Source organism: Malurus melanocephalus, unplaced genomic scaffold, assembly GCF_030028575.1.
Source record: "Malurus melanocephalus ecotype Western Australia unplaced genomic scaffold, MMel_1.1 scaffold_924, whole genome shotgun sequence".
NCBI lineage: Eukaryota > Metazoa > Chordata > Aves > Passeriformes > Maluridae > Malurus > Malurus melanocephalus.
The window spans coordinates 85485-95339 of NW_026624156.1; the positions used below are offsets into that span (position 1 = coordinate 85485).

General features: G+C 49.0%; 1 protein-coding gene across 1 annotated transcript in view; it reads right to left on the reverse strand.

Moving 5' to 3' along the window:
* The window catches only part of SLC6A1 (solute carrier family 6 member 1), a 44565-nt gene that overhangs the window by 20372 nt on the left and 14338 nt on the right, over window positions 1-9855 (reverse strand). Inside the window, exon 2 of the mRNA XM_057386162.1 lies at window positions 71-475. Within this exon, the coding sequence (XP_057242145.1) occupies window positions 71-305 (235 nt within the window). The 5' untranslated portion in view covers window positions 306-475. The remainder of the gene's footprint in view (window positions 1-70; window positions 476-9855) is intronic.

The window sequence follows — 9855 nt, forward strand, 5'->3', positions numbered from 1 at the left end:
TCTGATGTGTTGGTGATTTCCTGATGACACCCAACACACAAAAACAGCAACAGGGAAAGAACAGCCGTACCTCCACCGTTCTTGCCACAAAGGTAGGGAAATCTCCACACATTCCCTAAGCCGATGGCATAACCTACACAGGACATAAGAAAGTCAAATTTCCCTTTCCAAGTGTCTCGGTCCGGCAGGTCCGTCTTCTTCTTCTGCACTTTTACTACCAAGGTTTTGGGCTTGTCGTTGGTGATGGAGGCATCGACCTCGGTGGAGATCTGTCCGTCCGCCACCTTGGTGCCGTTGGTGGCCATGTCTCTGGGCTTGGCTGGCGAGGCTCTGGCGGCGGCCGGGCGGGAGATTTCAGCACCAGTCCACGTGGACAGCAGCTTTGCGGCTCGTGGCGATCCACGGGGAGCGGCGGTGGTGGTTGGGCAGTGAGGGGACAGCGGGGACACGCGGCGTCAGCGGGGCGCGGAGCCACCTGCGGGACATGGGGACATCTCAGTCCATGGCACTGTGGCACTTTGAGCGCTCGCACCCACCACAGAGCTCGTGGAATTGCTCTGGGCTCAAAAGGAACGAGGGTGTAACCAACACAACCCCTCCAAAACATCCCCCCAACATCCACTTCATTCTACTTTGTCCCTATAGGTCTCTTGTGAGTCTAAAAAAGGAATTTTTAAAAAGATAAATCAACAACAGTTGCCACCATTAATAGTGGATTTAGATAGTCTCAAGACCCACTGATTATTTTTTTCCCCAATAGTTCAATGAGTCTACAGAGAAAGGAATTTTAAGAAAATCAATAAATAACAGTTTCCACCATTAATAGTGGATTTAGAGAGTTTGCTATTGATTCAAAGCAATCTCCAAGACCCACTGATTTTTTTTTTCCCATATGTCTCCTATGAGTCTAGAGAGAAAGAAATTTAAAAAATCAAATAAAGCAGTTGCCATCATTAATAGTGGATTAATAGTGAATTTAGAACGTTCACAATTAAGCCAAAGCAGTCTCCAAGACCCACTGATTAATTTTTTCCCCATAGGTCTCCTATGAGTCTACAGAGAAAAGAATTTTAAAAAATCAAGAAATAGCAGTTGTCACCATTAACAGTGGATTAATACTGAATTAAGAATGCTTGCAATTAATTCAAAGCAATCTCCAAGACCCACTGATTAYATTTTTCTCTATAGATCTGAGTCTACAGAAAGAATTTAAAAAAAAATAAATCAAGGAATAGCAATTGCCACCTTTAATAGTGGGCTAATACTGAATTTAGAGTGTTCACAATTAACCAAAACAATCTCCAAGGCCCACTGATTATGTTTTTTTCCCTATAGATCCCTTATGAGCCAAAATAAAAATAAACTCAAAAATATCAAGAAACAGCAGCTGCCATCTTTAACAGTGGGTTCATAGTGAATTTAGAGAGTCCACCATTAACCAACAAAATCTGCAAGACCCACTTGTCATAATTTTTCCCTATAGAGCTCTTATGACTCYACACAAAAAGGAATTCAAAAAATACCAACCAAGAAACAGTAGTTGCCACCTTTAATAGAGGATTAATATTGTATTTAGAAAGTTCACTATTAATCCAAAACAATCTCCAAGACCCACTGATTCAATTTTTCCCTACAGATCTGAGTCTTCAAAAAGAATTAAAAAAATATAAATCAAGAAATAGAAGTTGCCATCTTTATTAGTGGGTTCATAGTGAATTTAGAAGGTTCACTATTATTCCAAAACAAGCTCCAAGACCAACATATTCTATTTTTCCTATAGATCTCTTATGAGTCTAGAGAAAGAATTTAAAATAAATTACGAAATAGCAGTTGCCAGCTTTAACAGTGGATTAATAGTGAATTTAGAAATTTCACTTATCTAAAACACCTTTCCCTAAAATGCTCCCAAAGGAATYAAACAATAAAGATCAAGCAATGGGATCTAATCCTGGTAATGATGCCAAGTTTTACAGGTGGTTATAATTAGCTGTTAATGCAAGACAAATGTTTCACTGAGCTCGAATTAGCAGCCCAGGAAGATGGCAGCTGCAGTGATCCCTGCTCATGTTCTGTTCTCAATTTGTGCACCYTTTGAAGGACCATTGCTGCTGCTACGTGCAGTTCCCAAACCTAAACCAAAGAATAACCAACAGAGCAAATTGTGAGAAATGGCCCGGGCTTGTGGCTCCCACAAACTCCCACAGCTCTGCTGGAAAAACCACACCGAACCAATGCTTTTTGTGGTTRCTGTGACCTATCCACAGCCAATTTATTGTCTGTTTTCCCTTAATAACTCCTTTTTCCATGTCAGCCCAGTGCTCAAAGCACAACACACGAAACTCTTGGCAGGGTGAAGGARAGGCACCTTGTGTTGGTGACATTGGGCACGAGGTCATGCAGAGATCAACCATAATTCTATTTACAGCTTTGTAAATAAAGATTGAGGTTATTAACCATTCTAATTGAAATTTATGGGAAAAGAAACATTTAAAAATATGTTAAGGCTGTGTTTTCTTCAATTCCTCATTTTAGATCACTGCATGACTATAATGCTTATTTTAAAGCCACCTCCAACTATTAAAAAAAMCCCTTTTGGTTCGAAACTGTAGAAGAATCAGCTGTAGGTGTGCTGGGGCGAGGAGGGAACAAGGATGGTGCTGGAACCTTCCTTCCTCTCTGTTCCATTTCCAGGTGRGACTCGGGGAAAATCCATCTCTTTGCCTACATCCTCACAAACCCTTCAGTGTGCAGTGCATGCCTTCACAGGACACTGGAGCCAGTTTGCCACATCCCAGTGCCAGCCTGKCCGATGTCCTGTGTCAAACCCAGCATTCCYGGCTGTGCCCAGCATTCCAGGCACTGCATTTCCAGATGCAGGAGCAAACAGGGATCCTCACGGCGCCAAAATGGGGCTCCTGCAGTGAGGAACACCTTGAGCTGGGGACCTGCCCAGCTGYAGGGTGGCTGGGGCCAGCTCCAGGGTGCAGCCCAGATGTGCAGTTTGCCAGCACCATCTGCTGCCCAGCAGCCAGAACTGAGCATGGCTCTCAGCCCTGGGTGAAACAAAATTCCATCAGGGTGTTCTGGTGCTGTACAACCAGTCCTGCACTGGATTGGAGCTGTTGTTGTTGTTGTTTTTGTTGCAGTTCATGTTTGGGTTGGGTTTTGTCACCAGCAGAGCTTCCAAGCACTGGGAGAGGCTGAGTGTGTGGAGGATGAGCAGGAAAGAAACCCAAACCATCACAAAATCCCCCTGCAAAAAACCCAGCACTGCATGGTGAGGTCTGTGGCGACAGCTCGGGTGTGCTTCATCCTGAGGGGGAAATTCCTGCTCCCAGTTGAACTCAGGCTGGGATCTGGGCTGGGGCATGGCTGAGCAACCAAGCCAAGAGGGGCAGGGGAACAGGGGTTTGGAGGAATGGGGATTCAGAGGAATGGGGATTTGGAGACACAGGGGTTCAGAGGAACAGGGGTTTGGAGGAATGGGGATACAGAGGAACAGGGATTTGGAGGAGCAAAAGTTGAGAGAAACGTGGATTTGGAAGAACATGGATTTGGAGGAAGAGGGGTTCAGAGGAACAGGAGGGATTCAAAGGAGCAGGGATGCAGAGGTGCAGGTATTCAGAAAAACAGGGATTCAGGGGAACAGGGATTTGGAAGAACAGGGATTCAGAGGAACAGGGATTTGGGGGAACAGGGATTCAGAGGAACAGGGATTCGGAGGAACAGGGATTTGGGGGAACAGGGATTCAGAGGAACAGGGATTCGGAGGAACAGGGATTTGGGGGAACAGGGATTTGGAGGAACAGGGGTTCAGAGGAACATGGATTTGAAGGAACAGGGATTTGAAGGAACAGGGATTCAGAGGAACAGAGGGGGGGGTTCATAGGAACATGGATTTGGAAGAATGGGGATGCAGAGGAATGGGGATTCAGAGGAACAGGGATTTAGAGGAACATGGATGCAGAGGAGCATGGATTTGGAGGAACAGGGATTCAGAGGAACATGGATTCGGAAGAACAAGGGTTCAGAGGAACAGGGATTCAGCCCTGCACAGCCACAAACGGACTCTGCAGGCGAGAGCTGGCTGTGCTGCCTGTCCTGGCTGCCCCAGCTCTCCCAGGCCCTGCAGAGCTCTGGGTGGGTATTAAAGCCCCTCCTGAGTGCACAGAGCAGCTCAGATCATGGGGCAAAGAGCAGCTCATGGAGCAAAGCCCCRTGACAAAGACAAACCAGAGGTTTGGTTAAGAAATCCTCATCAATAAAGCAAAGAACCTCCTGGGGRAAGAGCCCAGACCTGTTTTGGTAGCTCTGTAATGCTGAAACTTCCAGAACATCCCAGCMCTTCTGTGGTACTTTTTCTATTAAAGACATTGAAAATAGTGCTTCAGACAACAACCTGTGGGGATGTGCTGCAGGTTATCACACAGCACAGGTGTCCAAAACCTCACCAGGGGCCAGCCCAGACACCCAGCAGAGGCTGCTTTGGAGAGGATGGATGTGGGCACTGCCCAGTTTGYCTCTGTGCTCCCCCACCACTGCTGSTGCTGTTGTTCCATCTGGAAACCACGCTGGAGTTTCACTGACCTGGCACCAGTGGACAGACATTTGTGATTTTATGGTCATCCAGCAAATCAGCAGCAGACAATGCAGAAAACACTTTAAGTCCACACATTTGAAAGTAAAGGRGTTTCTAAGCTGGGAAAGGCGATTTGCCATGAACTTAAGGAATAACGCTAATAATTTCCAAGAACAGGAGTAGAGCCTGGCCTGCCATGCCCTCTCCCCACACCCTGCAGTGCTCTGCAGCACACACACCACACCGAGCAGCACCAGCAGAGCAGCAGCCAGCATCCCGGGCACACACTCTCTAATCCCATTAGGCAATATCCCACAGCACAGGGAGCTCCAGCTGAAATYGCTCTGACACGGAATGGGACACAGAGATGCTTATGTAAGCTCGTGGGCCAGCCTGGCCAGGAGGAAACCCAAATGGCAGCTGTAATGCAGCAGAGCAGGTGGGACTCTCACTCCTCAGCGCTGGCTTTGTGGGGCCGGGATGGAGAAATCCTTTAAAGAGCTCAGCCCTGCTCCCCGGTGCCTTGCTGCCAACCCTGAGTGTGCTAGGAAGGGCACAGCAGCTTCCCACCACATTCCTCAGGGCACAAAGGAGCTTCCTTGACTTCAGTTACTAGGGCTGCTGAGCCAAGAGCCCCAAGCCCTCTGGAGCGCTGGTTGTCCCGCAGCAGCACGGCGCCGGGCAAGAATGGCCGGGCACAGCCAAGCACACATAGCAGCCAGGGGGGCAGCACTGCCAGGGAAACCAAAACAAAGACAGGGCCACCCCACAAAAACATTCTGCTCTGCCCTGGCCCGCACAGGAKTGGATTGGAGGAGTTTAGGAGCTGYAGAAAATGAAAGTGAACAGCGRWATTGGTGTCATCATTCATGAGTTTGCTTGCTTGTGGCAGCCTAAAGCAGAGAAATCTCTGTKCTCGGGCAGCTGTGCAAACATTCCCTGCTCAGGATCAGGGCAGGAAGAGGAAATGCATCAGATGAGCTCTGTGGTGGCTAAAGTCGAACGTGGAAACTGATTCTTGACAATATATGTATAAATGTTAGTGTTGAGAAATGAAGAATTTTCCAGTTTGACACCTGAAACTCCTGAAAATCAGGGATCCAGTACCCATTTCTGCCAATCCCAACTCATTGCTTTCAAAGCCACCTATAAAACATCATCTCACCAAACTCCAAATTGCACCCACTTATGAAATAACTGCAGAGTTAAGCCTGGCAAACCTGCTCTCTTCGGGCACAGCTTTTAATCCAGCTGTGCTGACAGAAAAGGCATYGGGACCTCAAAACCAGATCCCTGTGCACATCTTGCCCCAAATCCTGTAACAAGGTCCCTAACTGGGCAGCTCAGGGCTAGGCTTGAAGGAGGGGTCAGTGTCACAGGAAAARCTGAGGTGATTGGTGGCCAAATGTTCACCAGGAGAAGGCACCACCATGGTTGGAGCAGCAGGGAAAGCTCAATTAATTCTCTACTGGTCCAAACCCAACAATTCCACAGCACCTCTGCCCTCTTCCAGGACACACTGAGAGCAGGAAAGGCTCCAATCTGGGGCAGATGTCACAATCAGAAAGGAGGCACTGCACCAACTTGGACAAGTATTTGCCATTCCAATGTGAATTATGGCCTGTCCTGCTCCCTGCTGCCTCTGCTTATGTTCCACATTAATTCATTGTTTCATTTTGCTTGCATAAACACAGCTCAAGCAGGATGGCAGAACTCAGCTCTGGCCATGAAATATTTTTATTGGAAACAAATTTTCCCTTGATGTGGAGAAAACACTCCCATGTGAGTCCGGCTCCTCAGTGCAAACTGGATCTCCAAAGGAGAAGATACCGAGGATGAGGGAGGCTGGGCTGGGTTTGGAGCCTGAGGGGATCCCAGGCTCAGAGTTGACAAATTACCAACTCGAAATGGTGTGAAATCACATCCCATCCTCCCTTCCCGGGCTCATGGGGTGCATTCCCTCCCAGCTGGGTCCCCAAATGCCCCACAAACACCCTCCCCATGCCCAGAGCAGGCCCAAGGAGCCCCAGGGGAGCTCAGGGTGGGAGCTGAGCTGGAGCCCCTGCAGTGACCCCTGGGCAGCAGCCGGGGCTCCTGAGCCACCCAGGGGACAGCAGGGCACCCAGGCGACAGCCCGGGGCCAGCGGGGCATCCAGGGGACAGCAGAGCACATAGGGGACAGCCCGGGGCACCCAGGGGACAGCAGAGCACCCAGGGGACAGCCAGAGGACAATTCCTGCAGCAATTTCTGCCGCTGAGGCTCGGGGCAGTGACCTTTGCAAGGGAGGCTGAACCGGGAACGAACCGCGCTGAGACAAAGCCTGGGAAGGGACGGCAGAGCAGGAAAAGGGAATTCTCTGTTTCCATCCTTCCTTCCCCACACGGTGCTTGGCAAAAYGGGGAAAACACATGAACAGGTGGGGAGATGGCAGAACCATCACAGGATCGGGTAGGTTAGAAGATTTAGGATGATCTGTAGGGTCACCACGTCCATCCCTGAGTGACCCAGCCCTGCCCAGCSCACCGTGAACCCCTGTCCCCAAGTGCCACATCTGCACATCCCTGAAGTCCCTCCGGGCATGGTGACTCAGCCAATCTCCTGGGCAGCCTCTGCCAGCGCTTGACAGCCCTTTTGGGTAAGAAATTTTTCCAAATCTCCAATCTAAATCTGCCCTGGAGCAACTTGAGGCCGTTCCCTCTCCTCCTGTCCCTGTTCCCTGGAGCAGAGCCCGACCCCCCCCCCCCCCCCCCCGGCTGTCCCCTCCTGTCAGGGAGTTGTGCAGAGCCACAAGGTCCCCCCTGATCCCCTTTTCCCCAGGCTGAGCCCCTTTCCAGCTCCCTCAGCCTCTCCTGGTGCTCCAGACCCTTCCCTGGTCACCTCCAGCCCCTCCCTGTCCTGGCAGAGGGAGCCCAGAGCTGCCCCAGACTGGAGCTGGTGTCCAGCAGGGCCAGCCCAGGGGACAGTCCCCTGGGCACTCCTGGGCACCCCTGAGCATCCCTGGACACCCCTGGACACTCCTGGACAGCCCTGGGCACAGCTGGGCACAGCTGGACACCCCTGAGCACCCCTGAGCACCCCTGGGTACCCCTGGACAGCCCTGAGCATCCCTGGGCACAGCTGGGCACCCCTGAGCATCCCTGAGCACATCTGGGCACAGCTGGGTCATGTCCAGCCGCTGTCCCAGCACCCCCAGGCCCTTCCTTGGACAATTCTCCTCAAGCTCCAAGGCAGGACATGGACTCTGCTCTGCCCGCTCCGGTTGCAGCCACCCCTAAGGACACAAATCTCCTCCCTGGCTGCACGCAGACCCTGCACAGGGAGGAAAGGAAGAAAACAGTTCTCTAAAAATAGCCTGTCTTGCTCTCCTCAGAGCATACCAGCGTTTCTACAGCAGTTATCTGTCTCATACGGGGTCTGAGAGATATCCACAAACACCCACAGGAGTCCAAGGAAACGATAAAATTGTCTTTTAGAACCGTGGCTTGGAAAACCAGTCAGGACAAGCATCTGCTTTGGAGTTTTCCAATCTTCACGTGCAAGGATATCTCAGCACTTGAGAAATAAAGATGGAACCCAACAGCCACAAAGCAGGAGCAGAAGTGTTCACATTTCTCTGGCACTCAGAGGTTYCTGAGGAGGTGTCTGTGCRATTTAGAGCCYAAGGAACAGCATTTACTCCCCAAGRGCAGCTTCAGATCAGTGATGAGATTTACAACCACTTTCTGTGGCTCTCCTGTGTCAAATTCCCTTGTGATGTAAAGATAAAAAGCTCTCACCTGCAGCAAGAGCTCATCTCTTATGCAGTGCTGCTATCAAGGACAAATTATGGTCAGATCCTTAAATAAATATTTATCACTTCATGCTCCAAAAAAAAAAAAGTTTCCTATTTCTAAAAAAAATTGCTAGCAAATATATACTTGTGAAATTTTAAAGAATGCTGTAGTTAGTCAGAGAAAAAAAAAAAACCAACAACAATAAAATTAAAGAGAAGCAAAAAATAAATGCAAGATGCAAAGCCATGAATAGTGCTGGCCTCATAGCCCATAGCAAGGTTGGTTGTGAAGGACAATGGATTTTGTTCTTGCTAATATCGGGGTCAGGATACAGCAAAACCCACTTGTACCTTGAGAACAAAACTGTCCTGACAGCCTTGGGAGCCTGCTTGAGGCCCACTGCACAAACTGCAATATTTTCCTACAAACAGGTAACCATTGTCCCTTGTGGACCCTGTGAGATTTTTGTTYAAAGCAGGCAAGAAATGGTGGAGGGAGGTGCAAGGAGAGGGAAGCTTCCTCCACTCCTCATGGAATGATATTCAAACTAACTGAAAATCAAAGTTTACAGAGCTTTTGTACTGATTAACMCTTCCCAGTCCATCCCAGCAGCTCTAACAGGGCTGGCGTTGCCATACACTATTTTGAGGGTATTTTTGCTCAGCTCACATTAGCACAATCTGCTCCTACTACTTCCTAAACACACCACACCATTTTGGGCCAACTTCCAATAGGTTTCTAGCAATTTACAGCAGAACCAAGTGGCTCTTTTTTTGGTGATTCCTGCCTTCTGGAATGCTGTTTCCTTTCCCGTTTCCCCYGTTGTATTTCTTCCCCTGTTGTGTTTTCCCCCTGTTGCATTTGTGACRAATAAAATTTTGTCACTATTTCTAATTTGATCTTCTAGGCTGATGAAATAAAACTTTATAATCACTGTGAGCACACATCCCCTTCCAGCCCCCCCACAGTAAATCAGATGTGCTTTAGAAAAGCAGGGACAGAATTCCCATGTTTATTTGGACTTTTGGTTGTGCTCCCATCCATCTGAAATTTAATGGAGCAGGGTGATAACACARGTTATTGCTGCATAAGAATGGGCTCGTCCATTGTTCTTTAGATTAGCTGGGGCTCATTCTTTAACCCTAAATGTTGTTGTGCAGACCCCAAGGCCTCCCATGAGAGCCCACCCTGGTTCACAGGGCAGAAAAAGCAGAAAATGTCCTCTGGGGGACAAAGAGAGGCTCCCAAAATGTCACAACTGGTGCCATCAGCATCGGGATTGGTGCTCCAATGGGTTCCATTATCCCTCTGCTCACTCCCAGGAAATAACCCCACATTCTGGTGCCTCTTGGCCACAGGAACAAGCCAAGTACACATTCAGTGGGGATTTCATGGATTTACTGTCCTGTGCTGAACCACAGACATTAAATTCTGACTCAGGTACCAGCAATCACAACATTTGCTTCCCTTCTGCCCTCCAACCTTCTCCCCTTGCCTGGGAG